The 19,633-nt window shown below is 33.8% G+C and overlaps 1 protein-coding gene and 1 non-coding gene across 2 annotated transcripts; both read right to left on the bottom strand.

Annotated features, from left to right (window-relative positions):
• Positions 1-3,647: 3,647 nt before the first annotated feature.
• TRNAL-UAA (transfer RNA leucine (anticodon UAA)) lies at positions 3,648-3,731 on the bottom strand. The gene has a single exon. It is a non-coding gene; the product is annotated as a tRNA-Leu (tRNA).
• Positions 3,732-10,243: 6,512 nt separating this feature from the next.
• LOC136971549 (aurora kinase-like) lies at positions 10,244-12,276 on the bottom strand (the record flags this gene model as incomplete). Its single annotated transcript, XM_067266011.1, has 10 exons — positions 12,192-12,276; positions 12,061-12,115; positions 11,755-11,919; positions 11,475-11,678; positions 11,151-11,230; positions 10,939-11,075; positions 10,781-10,866; positions 10,614-10,689; positions 10,424-10,543; positions 10,244-10,332 (listed from the first exon to the last, which is right to left on the bottom strand). Coding segments are annotated over exons 1-10 (1,074 nt in total), but the record flags the coding sequence as incomplete, so codon positions are not given.
• Between the last annotated feature and the right edge of the window lie 7,357 nt (positions 12,277-19,633).

The following is a 19,633-nucleotide window of genomic DNA, read 5'->3' on the forward strand; positions in this document are numbered from 1 at the left end:
TAATTATACGATAAAAATAATTTAACTTACCTATAAAATCCATCTTTTTAAACACAGCTAAACTTCGATAAACGCCTTTCACTTTCAATAAATCTTCTCAACAATCGCCGAACAATCGCTCTTCAACAATCTTAAAACTTATTGTTTATGCAACAATAAAAAACGCGCTTACGGAATCGCAGCGCGTGCTAAACATTACGCATGTCAATCAATTTTATTTTGGGGGTTTTTTTTTGTGGGTAACTATAAAGAAAGACGTGTGCGATTATAAATGAGTATGTATGTTTGTTCGTTCGCTAGAACAGCCTAGAAGTATACACTTCTAGGTCGTCTGATCAATTGCTAAATAAATCGGTACTTTTTTCAAATACTTCTAACGTACTGTACATCATGTCTTACATCCCATTCGGAAATATCGATTGCATTTCTATAAATCAATTTATTTTTGTTTACGTTTCGTTTCAGTTATGGCAACGTAACACTTGGGCGATCTGCCTAGGGGGTGCCTTCTGGGAGGTCTTTTAAAAGGAAACTGGTTTCTATTTCGGCGTTACAGACATGGAGAAAACCCAGAAAACTTTACGTGGACAGCCTGTCCGAGCGTGACGCGAACCCACTACCAAACTCACAGTGTTCCTGGACCAGTCCACTCAATATGCCGGGACAGAGTCTGCTCGTCGGTCGCTGGTGATTCCCTGTTAGAGAAACCTTATTCAAAAGTAGCAGAGGGATAAAGATGGTTTTCTATCGTTGAACGGACGCTGCATTCTATGTCCAGTTTTCGAACTGGAAAAGATATCCGGTGAATGCAGATGGAATTTCTAATGTTTCTCTCAACGAAATTCTATAACTGTTGAAATATATATAAGAAAAGGACGAAAATGGGTTCTTTCGGGAAACACCCCAGGGAGGGGCATAGCCTCGCGGGACGACATGACAAAGAACGTAGTGTCCTTGTGGCCTGGGTTTAAATATCTTGTAAACTCGAAAATCGTTACTTTATTGGTTATTTCTCGATGCCTGACCGGTCTTTCTCTGTTACCAGTGAAATTAAACCAGATTGGCTTCCGAGAAAGACTGTTGTTTATTAATACAATTCGACACCGTCTTTTGTTCGATGTTGAACGAACCTTGTACTGTACCTTACTAACATTTCCATTTTTGTTCGTCTTGTCTAGACCAGATTACCATAAATCAACGTCATTATTCAACATCGTGTTCCGAGACTTTTATTCTATACTCCCTTTAACAATGGTGTATTAAGAAACTATCTGAAAATAAACAACAGATTTCTCATTTACTATACTTCAAGTTTATTATTGACTTTATTATACATACACATACCTGTAACAATATCTAATAATTAATAAATAATAATATATATATATGATTTTATATATCCCTTGTTCATTAAAATACTCAGTGCTGGGGCGACTGCCAGCTGGCCGTGGTGTCACCTGTTGTGGTAATTCGTGGAATCACCCCATTGATATTAGAATTTTTTGACGTCAACCTTTATTTTTCGCTTTTCACTTGCAAAAGTAAGAATTGCAGAACAAAAAGAAAACGTAAACTTTTTGGAGTATTTTAAAAGTTAGAACTATAAAAAAGTAGTTTTTAACCATCCTCCTGCCCCCTTTCCAAGTGACGTCGCTGACTTAGTGACCCACGAGCTAGTACTAAAAAAAAATAATGAACAAAATTTGACCCACCTCTCAAAAAGGTATTGATAACTTGAGTTATTAAATGTAATTACTCGTGTGTAATCTGTGTGTTTTTCAATGGGCATGGGCATTGCTGACAGGTTGCTTCGATATTTTTGTTTTATCGGAGTCGCTATTCTGATATATTTCGGTAACGATTCACGGTCAACAGTCTTGTAGCTCACACCCTGCGTTATCAACTAAGTAGAAGATAGTGCGGCTAACACCTTTTTAACCAATTATATTCAAAAAAATTGGTCGTTGTTTCACTGGATAATAACAAACTAATATATTTCGGAATTTTTTACGGAACTTGCAAGACTTGATAACTGAAGAAAGGGGATAGATTGGCGAAAGAGGAGGGAAAATCAAAGTCAAAATAAAGAAGTGATTAGAAGAGAAACGTGGGTGTGGATTAGACACTAAGTTGTGTCAACTTTACCGTTTATTTAGAAAGAAAATTGAAATCTTACAAATTTATATAAGCTTCATAAGTATTTTCTCAAGATAGTTCAAAAGAAATGAGAGAGAGCGTGTCTCTTATTATGTTTCCCTCGTCGACCCGTCGGCCTTCAGGCAGCGCTGTAGCCGATTATTGAGACACAAGCGGGAGAGGTAGTGGTCGATCAATGGATCAGTGAAATATGGCAACAAGCCGATCGATGAATGAGAAGGCTGCGGGGCATACAAATACGAAAGGACAGGATGGAACATGTTACTTAACATTGAGGAGAGAAATCCCTGTTTTCTCTTTGGCATCCGGGATTTCAAAAAGTGGATCTCCAAATTGAATCATATCGATTGATCCCAACTTCCTTTCATTGCTCTTTGATTAGCCCCTTCTCTTTATCGAGGTGACAAAAGACTAGATAAGGTCTAGAGAAATATCACATATACATATAATTTTTCATATTTTCTTTTTTTTATTATACTATATATATATATTAGGACTTTCTTTTCGTCTTGTTCCTACTTTTGTAACTTCGCTTGTGCTTAGTCCAGTAAAGACACTTAATTGCTTACTAAACTAACATTTAATTGTGACACTAGACATTACAATTAACGACATAAACATTGAACATTAAATTTGAATCGTCTCGTCTTAGTGGAAAAGAAAAATGAAGTCCCGTCTGGACTCGTCTTCCGTCTTCTTCCCGCCTTTTCTCTCAAACGTCGTCTGGCTACTCTCAAATCTCGTCTCGTCTCGTCTCGTTCTCGTCTCGTTCTCGTTCTTCGTCTTTCGTCGTCCGATGGCGCTTTGCTTCCCATATATATATATATATATATATATAGTACAATATTAAAAGACAAAGATATAAAAAAATTTCGCGAACTTTATATTTCTTGAAACAACGAAACTTTGGTTCCATCTTTGGTTGCAATGTGTACATTTTAATTCATAAATTGTCATGATGACTCAGGATACCTTCTACATTGAAGTTAAGAGTATTATCAAAACATAACCAAAATATTGTATACTTTTATAAATGATCTGAACTTCAACAATTAATTTATAAACTTTACGAGTCTTTATTACCTTTAAGACGAATCGACTGAAACCAACGTAAAATTATGTTAGTAATCGTAGCAAATATAAATCAATTATAATAAAGCTATTAATATTTTATTTCGAGTAAAGTTAAACAGTTTCGACAAAACGGATTTTTAAATATTAAAGACGACATTCTTTACAATACAATAACACTGTCATCTGTCCCGAACATTTCGCTTTAACAAACAGTCCACTTTGATGACAATGTACAGACATATTTTAAATGTCAGAGAGAAATTCAGGCCATAAAGTCTTAAAATAACATTCTGTCCATAACTTCGAATTACCAAAAACTGTTGTAACAAAAGAGACGTATAAACGATTTCCGAAATTACCGCGAATATACAACATCCCGAATGCAAATCGAACCCGATAAATCGAGCAAAACAATTTATCACAAGTGGGGTTCGAACCCACGCCTTCATATGAAAACCACATCTTAAGTCTGGCGCCTTAGACCACTCGGCCATTCTGACACGACAAAGTAATTTCCTAATCGCCCGATTATCTAATCGAATAGCAATCGTTACAGATCCTCTCTACGAGTTTCGTATTTTCGTCGCACTTACTCGCTATTGGAGGAAATGTCGTTCGAACTGACATCATCGACTGGACATTTCACAACCAACTTATCACGTTTCATTGCACGTCAGTCGTTAAGAACAACCAATCTTTCGGTTTCGCATCGAACGTGCGTGTGTTTCAACCCGAGTTAAGAGTTTCTAGGCCAAAGATTTCTGATATTCGTCTGCAATTTCGCCTTTTCTTCTATAAGTTTTTTACAGAAACCAGAAAAATAAGCTTCTGTGCAGCACTTATTCGAATTACCATTTCCTCTACAATTTACTTAAATACACAACTGGTTTTCCTTTTACAGCTGAAAATTATTTCAACGACAATATTAATTCGGATTCGAATAACACGTAAAAATAAGAACCATTTGCAATAATCGACTGAGAGTTTCAAAACACTTCCAATGAGTGTAAAGTTTTCTGTCAATAAACAAATTATTTTATTGCAAAGAGAAATATAGCCTTAAAATAATATCAAAACAAATAAAAGAAAATTGTTTTAGAGAAATATGTGTTATGTGAATATTGAGGGATAGCATGTATTGAGGAATTGTGCTTAGAAAAAGCGGCACATGATATCTGCTTACCAGGTATTACAGTAAGTAGTAGGGTTATAAAGCGAATTCGAATTGTTTTTAGTTAAGTTTCCCACTAATTAGTTTTATGCTTACAGATTATATAAAAGTAGGAATGAAACCAAAGTTTCGGTACTTAATAACTTTAATTTCTATAAGTAGTAGTCAAATGACACACACGAATCACAAAATTAAGTCGTTTCCCCTTTCACATTCACATGCTCTCCACATTCACATGCTGATAAGTCGACTCTCCTCTTGAGAAAAATGAGTTCACACCCCAATGTGCGGTGTGAACTCATTTTTTTCAAGAGAGGAGTCGACTTATTTATTAATAAATGCATTTTTTTAATATGTATAAACATTTTATGTATTTTTATATATAAAATAATGTGACCTTAGGGTCTGTGTCTCTTTGATACCACGTCAGGATGTGACACCACCGAGTCGCTAAGGACCCGGAAGCCGAGACGGTGAGTTATTACGTCACGCGAGCGGTCGAATTCGGAGTAGAGGTGAGTAGAGAATGATTCGCTCGGAATCCCTGTTAACTAGTAATAATAATTTTTTTTTTTTTGTCGATTTTTCCGTCCGATGGTGGTCCCTCTTGGGCAGACTTGTCTCCAAATTTGATTAATAGTAATAATAATTTAATATTAACAAAAGTAAACACAGGTAAACAGGCAGTACTAAACAGGGTTACATTTTCCAATGGTCATTGCGAGACCGGTCGTATTTTGCCATTCCGAGAGAGAAAGTTTACAAACGACTCGCGTGTATACCTCTTTAAGAGACTGGAGATACTGGATTTCTTGACTTGGAGTGTGGCAGACGAATCCGATTAATTGATATTCAACAACGACGTCTTGGATGGAATAGTCCACAGAAGAATAGAAAAGTCCACAGAGGAATATCCAACGGATCACCAGGTTGGGTAACGCCCTGGTAATATGCTTGATGGTTGCAGAGATTTTTCCAAGTAATTTCTCTATAGGATTTGGGCCCGTGTTGAACGACCAGATGACGACTGCCTGGATTTGTTATTGCCCTCTCTTGTTATTTGGCCTCCTCGTGGGTTTTATCCACGAGGTCAGGAGATTGCTGTTAAGGAACTGGAGTCCAACACTTGAAATTTATCGAAAGTTCCTGATGTCACACTACATGGGTCATCCTCAACAAGGAAACAAGTCCGTGAGGATTAATTTTTATGAATTTTCACCTTTCTCTTTGATAAAATGATCGAATTTTAAACGGTTCAAATTTAAAGTGATTAAAGTTTAAGATAAAATTTTCGTCTATTCGTCCTTCACAATAATCTATACTAATATTATAAAGAGGTAAGTTTGGATGTAGCAGGTAATCTCCAAAACTACTCATCCGATTTGAAAAATTCTTTTGCCAATATTTAGAATGTACCTTCAGGGTGGACATAGGCTGTATATTATTTTGCTAAACATTCGTATAAATTAAAAGATATCATCTAGAATTAAGGCTTTTATGTCCAACAAATGGCGCTAACTCCGCGAGTACGACGACTTAAGTTTGCTTTTTTGTGAGGCATTATGTTTTTCTGTGAGGATGAACTAAAGCAGATCGTCTTCTATCTATTTATATGAATAAAAATGTAATGTTAGTTTGTTCCTACCGATTCCTTTGAAATGTTGACACAACGTTGCATTCGAATGCGCACGTGTTTTTATATAATATACGTGTCGAAATTCCCACCCACTGGGGGTAGATGGACAGGATTAAGGTTTGCCGTGAATAACTGGGCTTCTATTTATACTATTTTATACGCTGCTTTTTGCGTTTTCGATTGCGTTTTAATAGGGTATGTCAAGAGAATGTACACTAAGAAGAGATTTTTGAAATTCCCCCCACGAGGGAAGTGTTATACATTTATAATGGATACATTTTGAGCCACAACAACGCATAGCCGGGTCCGCTAGTAACAGATAAATAGAAAGAAAATGTACAATCTACATCACAGCAGAATCCGATTTTGCATTTTCTCACGTCATGAGTTATTTGTAGCACCTGTTTCACATTTTTGTTGGAAATGAGTGTCCGAAAGCTAACAACGCTTAGGCTGAAGGGAAAATGAGAACTTGTTTTTGAATTTGAATGTAAGAAAACGTCGCAAGCCGAATTTGCTGAACAAGAAGAATCCTCCAAAGACAACATTGGTGGGAATCCCGAAAAAAAAAGAAGATATTAATAAGCTTTTTTTTGGATTGTCGTCGCGGCTGTCTTGAAAATGCCAGAGAGAATCACAGTATAAAGATTTTGAAGATGCTCTCGTACGTTGGCTAAAGCAAATTCGTTCATCGAATCTTCCTGTTTTGGGACCGATATTGAAACAAAAGGCGATGAAAATTGATGGGGTACTTGGAGTAGAAACCAACTTTAGAGCCAGTGATGGGTGGTCAGAGAGGCACATTGCAGTAGTGTATTTTGCTAATTGTAGTATTGTGGTTTTTTTTAACTTCACTTTAGTCGTCATATCAAATAATTCGACTCATCTTCACTTCCTCTCGGGGTGTCGACTTATGTGGACTCGACTGTGTTTATTTGCATACTTATAGATTTACGTATATAATTATAATATAATTATCTGATAACGCAATTATTTTATTTATAATAGTAACATACAAGGAATATTTGGTTTTGATGCAGACAAATTGTATTTCATTTGTGTACCAGAGCCCCTTTAGCCGCCACTCAAAAACATTGAGTGACGTCGCCACTTCCCAGGACGAGACCTAGGGGTTAAATTTTGGGAAGCAATGTTGGTGTTATGTGACGGTGTCGTTTACGGTAACAAAGCGTGATATGTAAATGATTGCATGCGACGAACAAACTAAATAATGGTTCAATTGTAAATGTTATGGTGACGGGTGTTTGTAAGGATGTGTTGTAATGAGACATGAAACTGTTCAATCTTCAAATAATGAAATTCGTACTACTTCTTCTTCGCCCTTATTTCAGTGGAGCCTGGATTGGGCCATGGAATAAATATATCAAGGTGTTTCTATCTTTTCACCACTCCTCTTCAAACAACGTTACTCCGATACATCGTCGGCCCTTTTCTTAGCTCTTTATCGATCTCGTCCATTTATCTTTTTCTGGGCCTAAAATTTGGATTTCAGTTTTCGGGTTCCACGTCAGATGAAAGCGTGCTCCCAGGCACTCAACTTCCGTACGAAATTATTTCACTGAAAATGTAACAGCACTGTCACATTTTAAAATAAAAATTTTTAATTTTTGCATTGTAAAACCGTTTATTTATTTTTATTGTTTCTGTGATACTAGTATCAAAACATTTATGGAAACAATTATTACATTATCAAGCGAATTGTATGAATTATTAATTTTGTTTCTGGTTTGAAAATTACTATATTTTTACATAGGATTTGAATAAATCAATATTAGTTCCTCTTCGTACAGTTTCAAATACCTGACAATTGCTTATATAACATAACGTTTCGTGCGATAAGCCAGAGGAAACAATATGAAATGAGAGAAATTTTTGTAGATAGAAAGACTGCTGATATAGTTGAATGTAAGAAAAGCGGGTATTAATAATATGGATGGGTGAAAATAAAGCATAAGTGTGCTTAAATCCACTCTTGTACTACTTCAAATTTAAGTAATAAACTTTTATGAAATTTACATAATATTCATATCTTTGGTTTTCAGATCATATACTATTTTAAGTGCACGTATTCAGATTTGCAATTAATGTTTTACAAACTATTAAAGTATGGCAGGAAAGCATTAATCAAAGTATTGGAATGTTGTAAAGTCAAACATTCGCCGACATTTAAACAATACTAAGAAATAAGTTTTAATCTCGATCGGTATTTATTAACGAGAAATTTGGTCAAGCCTCATATCTTCGAGTGCATCTTCCTGTCCAATATTCAAGGCTCTTTGCGAAACTTAAATTATCTTATCGTTTCTCGACAATTCCAGGGTAAACCTTCTCTATAAAGAAACCCGACGAAATTATAATGTAATTAAAAGATCGTTATACAAATTAAATGTAGCGATTTAACAAGAAATTACTGGTATACAGAAAGAATTGCAAGTGGTAATAAAAACATCGCTTCACATTAGACATAATGAAATTAACAGTTCGATGAAAATCGATGTATATATAATACCGGCATTAATTTTCAAATCCTAATATACATCAGATATGGTATTAAGACTAATTACTCGTAAATAGAGATGGTAAGAGAAAAATCTGTCTTTTTTTCTAGCTTTCCTTTGACACTTATTCAAAAGCGGTTTATTGATTGATCTAAGGAAAGAATGTTCGTGGCATTAAGATATAAAAATCGTGTTATATTTTCCTCAAAATATACCTTCTCTTAAACATGCTATAGTTATTAAGAGAGAAGTTTTTCTCTATTAATTCTATGAAAGTTTTTTTTCATAAAATCAGCATTAATTTTTATAAAAATTAGAATAAAGACTAAGTCTGCCCAAAATGGGATCACCTTTTTTATTTTGTGTTCCAAGACAAACACTTTTCGGCGACTGACCTTCCTTTTTAGGTTACTTGTCGCCGGAAGGTTATTAAAAAGTCCTTTTAAAACACATAAGCGTCCAATTAAAATTACAAAAAATTTCTTAAAAAGGAACTGGTGACATAAAACAGACGTCTTGCTTACATCCATCTTGCCTTTTTCTGGGTGTTTTGGCTGCTTTTATCCACTGGGAACAGGGCGCTGGAAAATGTAGATGAGACAGCTGACCCCTGGCGACGCATATTTGTAGAAGCTTTTTCATTCATTGAATTTTCGTCCGATGGAGAAAGAAATTTTTTAATAACATTCCGGCGACAAGTAATCTAAAAAGGAAGGTCAGTCGCCGAAAAGTGTTTGTCTTGGAACACAAAATAAAAAAGGTGATCCAATTTTGGGCAGACTTAGTCTTTATTCTAACTTTTAAAAAATTTTTCTCCATCGGACGAAAATTCAATGATTAATTTTTATTTTAAATCAAACACTATGAAGTTTTATTAATCAATATCCAATAAACTAATAAAACAAAAATAAACGAAACAACTACTTTTTTTATTTACAATTAAAACTTAAGAGTAAATATTGAATAAATGCAATAATGATACAAATAATGCATAATAGGCTATATGATACATTTTAAAAATAAAAGCCAAATTAAATTGAAAAATTCTTTACTCAAAAACTTCATTTTCAGTGTATTCTGCTGGAAACCCTAAGTATGAAAATACAAAAAGAAAATCAGTTGTTTTGTTTCGTAAAATGACACTCAAATGCTATATTGGAAAATAAAACATACTATTTTAGGCCAAAGCACTTTATGAAAATACTCGTGTTCTTTTATATTTACTTCTAAAAGACGTCTATACGGGTCCTGAAATGATCGAAAACAAATAATAACTGATTCAAATTTACTATTCGAATGATTATATTTTCCTCTGTGTGTCATTTCGGATAGGACAAATGTTATTAAACTAATTAGCAACACGCCATTAAAAATTTACTTAATAATATAAAACAAGTTTTCAACATTACATTGAACATAATCAGTAAATTAATTATAAATAGACTTATGAAAGGCCACAGAAACTCTATACGATTGTAATTGACGGTAATAATCGAACGAATGCTTTTCATACCAGAAAAAACATAAAAGTTACACATTTGCCATATTTATTCGTTGTTTTCGGCAAGAGAGAAAAATGTTGATGAACAACAAAATTATATGCTTCGGTTTGTAAATAAATGTTATCCCGTGAATACAACAGGGAGACAAATCTGAACTTTTAACTACAGTTAATTCTAAAATTACCTTTTGCAATAAATCGTTAATGAAATGTCTGGCATCATCCGATAATGTAGCAGGATACGACACCGGCACATTTACAGCAGCTACGGCAACTACAAACACATTTTTATATTAATTATCCTATATTGCTATTATTATTATTAAATTAACAAGTTTGATACTTTATCTCTTATCCAGTATAACGGGGAAATAAGTACACATTATCGATATTAAATGCTTCTTTCACATAAATCTGCAGAGGTGTTCTTCCAACCAACGCTTGGAATAACACGATGGCGAAAGCCCACCAATCGCAGTAGGAATCTACAAACGATATATTCACTTATACATCGGGCAATACGAGCGAAGCAATTGTGAAAATACAAGTTTTTACCGTAAGGCTTTATCTGAAGAATTTCCGGACAAAGAAATGATAAAGTTCCACAAAACTTTGTCGGGTTTCGTTCGAACTGTAAAAAGTAATAATAAAATAGTTAATACATGGTTAAAAAATCTACTATTCAACAATATTACAGTGTATATTTTATGTATAATACTTACTGTGGACAGTCCGAAATCAATTACTTGTGCACCTTTATAAACGTCTAACATGATGTTGTTGGCACTGATGTCTCCGTGTATTATTCCTATTTAAAATAAAAACATTACTTTGTAACTCATAGAATAAATGAGCAAATAAATGTAGAGCAAGTAATTACCATTCTTATGAATATACATAATAACAGAGGCCACTAGAGCGGCAAACACTTTTGCTTTGCTCTCCGCTATAAGACCGTATTTCTGTACAAAATTTCTCAAAGATTCTCCCTCGACAAAATCCGATACAAAGCAAAAGCTAAAAAATAAAACTTATTACGTCACAGAACAGAAATTATTATAAATAACTCAAATGAAAAGAGAAAAAACTAACATCGTGTCAGTTTGGAAAAATCGAATAAACCGGACAATATTTGGATGGGCGAACACAGAATTCCAGACGTTTATTTCTCTCTGGATTTCATCAAATTATAAATAAATGAATAATTAATACACACAAAACATGAATTTTAAATATTGTATAAATATTACTAATGTAAATTTATAAAACACTGATTACTTTTATTCTCAATAAACTGTTAAGAATATTATTACTCTTTTAATATGTATATTTTGTGAGTGATTAGTTTGTATATTTCGGAAATTGTTCTTAATTCACATAAAACACAGAATATTGAAAACTATTGTTATAGAATACCTGATCAGAATGAGAAAGTTCCTTCTTTACAATTTTTACGGCCTTTTTCTTTTTGGAATATTGGGTCTTAGCCAAATAAACGGTCCCAAACTTTCCTCGTCCAATTTCTTTAGTAATTTTGTATTTGTCAATAAACTTTTTGGGTTTATCGACACAGTCGTGTCCAAGGTTAAAACCGGCGAGATGGTTTTTCGGTTTATAAGTCTACAAAATCACAGAAATGATTATTTATTTACAAAAGATGGAAGATGGAAAAAAGAGAGAAAGAATGAAAACTTACCTCTGAATAAGAAATCTCGCCTGAAATGAAACAACATAACAAGCATTTATGGAATAAATTTTTTAAATATCCCATAAACTTTCCTTTTTTCGGGTTATTTGCTTGCAACTGTGACTCGCCTTTCTTCGAGGAGTCACATTTTGTTGCAGGCGAATCTTTGTCATTCTACAAAACATCAAGATAAGAATTATCGATGTTTGCAACGTTATCGGTAAGAATATTTTTAAAAATTAACCAAAAATCTTGGTTATTTTAGTCTACTCAAAGAATAATTTCGATTTTCTTACAGAGAAATCAGTGGTTTACCTGAAATGGGTAATCTTTATTTTCCTGAACACTCGGTTCAGAATCTTCTCTCCTACTACAAAGGAATTCTATTAATTCATTCCGAATATTAATAATTCGTATAAATAAACACAATTACTGCTTTAATTTACCTTTCCTTCTTCATTTTATTTCTCGAAATTCGCAAAACAACTTTTTCCGCGCAACGAAACATTCCACTTAACAGTAGAAACACGACAATTGAACTCAATGGTATATAAATTCTTTATATTTTTATTATATGCTTTGAGAAGTAGTTTTTATGAAGCTCATTGTGGGTCGGGCAACATACGCAATGGGCAAAGTAATGGGAAACTGCATTTTACACAGGACGGACCATTTTCCAGAAATGTTAGAGTTTTTAGTCCGAATTGAAATCGCTCCTGTCACTTTAATCGCTCAATTGATCCCCCGTCACATTTTACTGTTAAATACTGCCAATTTGAAGTGTTTATGCTCTTGTAACATGCTCTTCTTCTGTGGATTCTATTGAGGAGAGATGGCTTCTCACAGCAGAGGGCTTGGTTCTGCTACGGGCACGTAAAGTTCTGTCTTCAGTTATGGAATTGGACAGACCTCTAGTTTGTTTCCCGTAGTTTGTTCTGGGAGCAATCTCGAAGATTAACGGCATATAAGCCAAATCTCGATCTTTGGACCACCGGAACGAGAATATTAGATTTTATTTATTTTTAATTTTTTCCATTAAAATGCATTGCATGTATCTATACGAAATATTGTGTGTGTCCCAGAAAGACAGTGTCAAGTCTATTTTTCTGGTCCTATCCAGTAATGAAGTTGCAGTCGTTTATAATACATGTAAAATATGCATTTTTGACTGTGATTTTTCATCTTTAGCCTTCTAATTTTAAAAGGTTTAAATGACGGTTACTTACTCATATCAATTAGTACTCATAGTTGTTTATCTTATTTACCTTTGTTTCTAACCGCAGACGTTTTTGTAATTTTCCATTTTGTTTATCAATTACTTTGTGAACTACCTGAAATTATTTTAATTAGATTTTTTATTTTTCCTGTACGCATTCGTTATTTCATGCCAAAAATTACTTATTGCCTGTTTTTTAATGATTCCACAGATATATAGGCCTATTGCTTCCATTTCTCTCTATACAAACATTTCCGTTAATAAAATACAAAACCTGTTTTCTATAGGATTAAGATCGAAAGAACATGGCGGCCGGTCCATAATGCGCATGCCATTGGCCATAAACAAGTCGTGAGTTAATTTTGAGTTATGAATGGGTGTATTCTCTCGCTGAAATTAAAAAGAACTTTCCTCCATTCATTTTCTGCAAATGGTATTAGGTGCATACCTAGTACTTGCTGATATACGGCATTAATTCAACCAGCGATAAAGATAAGTTTGCCATACCACGCCTGTCCAAATACACACCACACCATAACACTTCAAACATCTTGCTCCTGTCTTGAGTCAACCAATTCATTTTCTTTAATATCATATCAATTTCTCTAGTCATCTATCTGCCCATCCGTGTTGAATTTCTCATCACTCCATATAACTTGTCGCCATTTATCAGTTCGTGTCATATGAAATTTAGCCCATGCCAAATTTGACCAAGGAGAGATGATTAAATGTTAATTATGAAGCTGTAGATTTATCCAGTTGTGACGTTAAAACACATTGTAGAAATGATTCCCATGCAGACACGATGTGCTTGTTATTTCTTTTTTCTGGTTATTATTTCACAGTGGCTCTGTCATTTTGGAACAGACAGCGTTTGGAAAAAATCATGTTTAGTGTTCGTTGGGTTGCTTTAAACTTTGATCGCAAACAAAACACTTTAGAACAAAATATTTTTTATTTAGTTTACAGGTGAACTAAATAAAAAATATTATTTCTGATCTGTAAGACAGTGGCGTAGCGTAGTGGAGGCAGCACTTATAGGGGGCGGCAAAATTCCACAAAAAATAATAATATCTTGTAAAAATACCTAAATAAGGGGGCGAAATTTTCCTCCGTCCCAGGCGGCTGACACCCACGCTACGCAACTGTATATATGCATTCATTAATATCTATTTAATTGATTTACGTACACACATCGGTTTCGTTTATCTCCATTAACGATGAAATTAATGTTTATTATTAATGAAGATAAATGAAACTGACAGTATATTCAGGCAGTTCCTCAAGGTTGTGAATAGACTATATTATTTGTCTCGTTCACCTCCAATAAGAGCGGTCAAACTAGCAATTGTTCCAGCTGACATATGGAAAGTCAACACAATCTTTGAAATTTTGAGCGTTTGGGTCTCTCAACATGATATTGATTGGTTTGATTTAGGTTCATTTCGGTTACTCTAATGCACCCAGAAATAGCCAGAAACGAGTTGCTTAACTCGAGAATAGGACCCATCGCGGGTCCTAGTCTCGACTTATATCTGACTGTCTAGGGAAAGTATGGACATTGCTGCCAATTAAGAAGGCTAGTAACGAATTACAAAAATTTTAAAAATGTCCGTTACACAAATTATGTATGGCTGAGTATGCAGGTAATCATTACGATGCGTTACAGAGATGATAGATGCAGTGCCGTAACTACCATTTCATGTTTTCTGTGCAACATTATTTTTTCGCGTACCCTGTGCATTTCAGGGGCCCTTAGTCAGCTGGATATGTGTGACAGTTTATCTAGCGTTATAGTGAGATGGGATGGCAATTAAAATGTATAAAAACAGCGTTACTAAATTTATGGGCGATTCCTATAGATTTAGGAATGCTCCTCCTTAAACCATAGGTACGCTCCTGATGTATAGTTTGCATAATTGTATAATCTGCTACAAACGCGGTACAATCGAAGTACACTTGTTTTGTATTGTATTTTCACTCGTGTATGACGTGATTCCTCAAATTGTTCCTACTGCTACCCGAGTAACTCGAGACTAAGCATTCCAACGTTTCCGAAATCCTTTATATCGGGGTAAGTATTTTTTAAATTCTTATTTATGGATGATTATCAGAATTATTGCCCAATACATTGTCGGGAAAGAAAGAGGTATATCAGAGGACGACGTTATTCGAATTCCAGATATAAGAAGCCCATAATTTAATCTCTTTTTTTAATATAAAAATACAAAACGAAAGTGTTAAATTTCAAATTTTAATAGGCCAGGGTGAGATTTAGACTTGTTGTGACTAAAATATAATGTATGAAATACCTTTTCTTCATCAAATACAAATATACTGTATAAAAAGAAGAGGCTGAACTGTAGCCTATTTGTTTTATATGTAGTCTAAATAGGGCCTTGTTTGAAGCCTCGTACGAATGAGGCCCAGGCTAAATGACTCTGTGATAAACCGTTATATTATTATAGGCTTTATTATATTATATTAAAATAACACGACACCGCTAGCAAAATGGAGGAGAGTAACTCAAAGTTCTAATAGGTGATGTGTAATAAGAGAAGACATTCCGGACGGTGAGAAAGTTCGAAGGTGAGTTAAACAAACTGCGTGTCTTTGGACTGTAAACGTCGATTTAAACATGGAATGAGAGAATTTATTTTTTATTATAAAAGGCAATGAAATAATTCTATAGATAATTAATATGCCTTTGTGTCCTTAACTTAATATAAGCATAGATTTTGACGAAAAGAACTAATTACACAAAAACACGTCAGTAATTGGCATAGTCAATTACTGGTGATTAGTTCTCTTCAGCAAAATTTTTATATTTTGACTTAATATAAAACATTTAAATCTATATATAGCTCGATAAAATTGGTGGCCCAAAAGTCCCAAAGTTTGGTTGTTATGACAGTAGAGCGTCGATAAGTGGAACGTCGGTAAGTGGAATGGCCGGAAAGTGGAACGATTTTCAGTCGGACTGTGTCGTGCTGAATCGAATGTTTTTGATACTAAATTTACTTCTAAAGTATAATTTTCATGTTTTTTATATTCTTTAATATATTTATTTTGTTTGTACAAAATGCAGAAATAATTTTTAACGATACGATAGCCTCGATGATTATTATAAAAATTTTCGTTAGGCTTAAAATCGACGAAAATTCAACACGAAGCGACACGCAATGGAGAAAAATTTGAACATCGGACAGGTTAATGTATTTTTTCGTACAAAGTCGGAAACTGGAACAAATCATTAACTGGAAGGACCCCAGTCCCCAATTGGTTCCACTTTTCGACGCTCTACTGTATATGAATAATTAAGTACATTATAAGTTTAATTTTAATCAATTTATTTTTATCTTTTAGCTAATAACGTATTCTCTTTAAATAATAAGTTCAAAATTGTGTGGTCCGCCTGGAGGTAAGAGGAAATCGTACCTCGCTTTCCGGAAACAGGTCGTGGACCTGTCCACTTGTCAAGGACGGCTAAGTTCCTTTTTATCGGTTACGCGAGTGGAGGAGAGAGAGGGGTCGACGACAAGGCGTAGGCGACAGACGAGTAATGACACCATTTAACAATAAAAAAAAAGATTTATTAAAATCAACAAAATAGACGGCTTGAATTCTAACTATAGAGAATTCCTACCTAGATATCTAGCTCTCATATACGCGTAGGGAGCCGAGAAAGAGTTTACAGTAATCTATGATCATACCCCTTGGAAGAGCTCTGAGGATAATCTCGGAGGAGAAGTTTAAGGCACACTCGTCCGAAGTTGTCCCGGTTCGGGGCAATAGGTATGTGTACGCTCGACTCTGATCACCAACGACTGTCCCCCGGAAGGGGGGAAAGAAGCGGCTTTTATAACTTCGCTGTGGGAAGATATATCATGAGACCGATTTTTGGAAATTAAACTCTATATGTATTTTATATCCGTTATTTGTTTTGTCTGGTTGTGCAACGAACAATTGTTAGCTAACAATTGCTCGTTGTCAATTCAGCTATCAGAAAAGACGTCCTTTGCACCCACATCTCGATGTGTGTGTAAACGCCACACCGGGATTGTTTATCACCCCGGTTTATGTTTATCACCCAACGTTATAAAGGAATTTCGCCTATTTTTCCGATTTTAGGGGCTCCCTTTCTAAATTTTTAGTAATACCGCACGGTTAACTGACTTTTGAACCACCCCGTATCTATTTTTTCTTATTTGTAATGAAAGAATTTGCCGTTTCCAAAGAACTAAAATAATTACTTTAATTAACAAAACATGGGTGGGCGGTATTGGCACCCCCGTATGGTGGAGAGAAAGGTCGCTGGGACCTAAAAATTCGCTTTTAAAACTTTTTATAACGTCAAATTAGATTATTATTGTATACGAAAATGTGTTTTCACCAATAAACTTGAAACGTTGAACCTCGTTGTAGGATTTTAAGGCTATTTTTATTGCCTTAAATTACTTAAAGATGCAGAAAATTGTTAAATTTATTAATGTTCCAGGCAATTTTTTCTGTGTTTTGCCTTGTTACGCTTTTTAATAATAATCTGTAATTTTGGCCAAATAATATGATGATTTATACGTTTACATATAATGTTTTGGAGAATTACAGAAATAAAGATTTCATTCTAACCAAAATAACGACCTGTAGCGTCGCTAACGCGCGTATGACGCGCGACCAATCGACATGGCGGCTGTAACTAATACGTTCAAAGAAACAAATTTGAAAAGTTTTAAAAACCTTAGGTTAAAATAACTTCCATTTTTAATTTTATTTCGTTCTTCTACACTTTAAAAATCCGCTCATAAATAAATATTCGGAATAATAAAATAATACTCTCGTTTTAAGAAATTTTTCCGCAAATAACCTGAAGTAGATCGCGATCTACAGATTGATAGGTTTTGTTATAAACAACTGTTATTTAAGACGAAAGAAACTGAATATTTTACATAAGTTTTCAGAGGATCAAACTTAAATGATAACGGTAAATAATATTGTTAAGTCTATAAATTGATCTCTTTAGAATTTTTCTTCTTTCGTTTGAGGGAATTTAAAATCTCCCATCAACCTTCTTTTCTTTCTCTTAATGCCAATAAATATACGATATTTTGTAAAATGCATTTATATAAAACTTTACAAAATTTTCTATCTTTTTTAATTTACATTTTTGTCAATTTAACTCTGTAATTTAAAACAAGCAAAATATATAAATGTTTATTATGTTTTATGCATTTGATGACGTACGGTTACTCTAGACCACGTGATCATATTAGATCATATTAGAATTAAGCTTTGGATATGAATCCGTTTTATTTATAAATAATTAGCTTTTAATAGTTATTATTAATATATTACAGGTATGACCTTAAGCTCTGATAAACAACAAAAATAATCGTTAGAAGAGAATCACGGGAAGAGTAAACAATATGGCGGTAACAGCGAGGAGGGTGTCGTCTGTCGTACGTGGAGTTTTATTTCCCATATATTCAATCATCTAATAAGCCGTTAACATTTATGTAAGTTTTACCATATTCTAAATTCTCATTTAGTTTAAAATATTGGTTAGACCAGGCGTGGCCAACAGTTTTTGTCACCGGGCCGAACGAAATATTAAAATTAAAAAATGTTAAATACAAAAACGATTCATTAAAGTAAGTAAATGTTTAAATATATTAGTATTATATTTGTAGCAAAGCACACGAATTACTAAATTAAATTGAATATCACCTGTATATCTTGAATTACTGTCTAACACACATTATTTTATGATAAATATTAATATTTTAAATTTATTATTTTTTTCGGTTAATTTAACCTAACCTAACCTATTCTAATAAATTACCATAATTTTTATTTCCAACCAAATTATTAGAATAGGGGTAATTTATTAGAATGGGTTAGAACGTGCATTCCCACTGTTTCAGAGACGAGCCGCCATGTTCGCTACCATATGTAACATTAACCTTTTTTTCTTATTCTGGCACTATCACACAGATGAGTAGAAAAGTTGTAAATCTCTACAATGGAATTTTTTAAAAAAAATAAAGAAGTATCGTGAATCCATTCAATCAATTATTGGAAGTTAAGTAGCAAATATTGAAAGATTAATCGCAGGCCGCATAAATTCATTTAGCGGGACGTATGTTAGACTGAAGCAAAATGGTATCCAGCTAAAAAAAGAAGTCTTAAACTTAATATTAACGAATAGACATAGACATATCTAGATGTAATTTAATCATGCCTTTGTGTCCTCTATCGTAATTTAAAATTTATCTTGTATACTAGTACTTTTTTATCAATTAACAGGACTTATTATACTGGAATTATGGATGCAGATATTTAGTCTCGCAGATCAGAAATAATATTTTTTATTTAGTTCACCCAAACACATACTCGTACACATTAAACTTGTGTTTCGGACTTGTTCGTCCCTCCTCGGCAGGCATTCAAAGACACACTTTCTACAATTAACAATTAAAAATTTTTTTGGTACAATTATAATTAAAATTAATTTAATCACAATAATTTCCCGATAATAAAACAGTAAAATTCTTATAGATTCTATATTTCCGAACTTTTTTACAATTCCAAATAAACTCGTGATCCACAATCGAACATATAACTTGAGACGTACTCCTATTTTGTTATACATCATAATTAATCAGATTAAATCTA

This window comes from Centruroides vittatus, unplaced genomic scaffold (genome assembly GCF_030686945.1).
Source record: "Centruroides vittatus isolate TY-2023 unplaced genomic scaffold, ASM3068694v2 contig_260, whole genome shotgun sequence".
Classification (NCBI taxonomy): Eukaryota; Metazoa; Arthropoda; class Arachnida; order Scorpiones; family Buthidae; genus Centruroides; species Centruroides vittatus.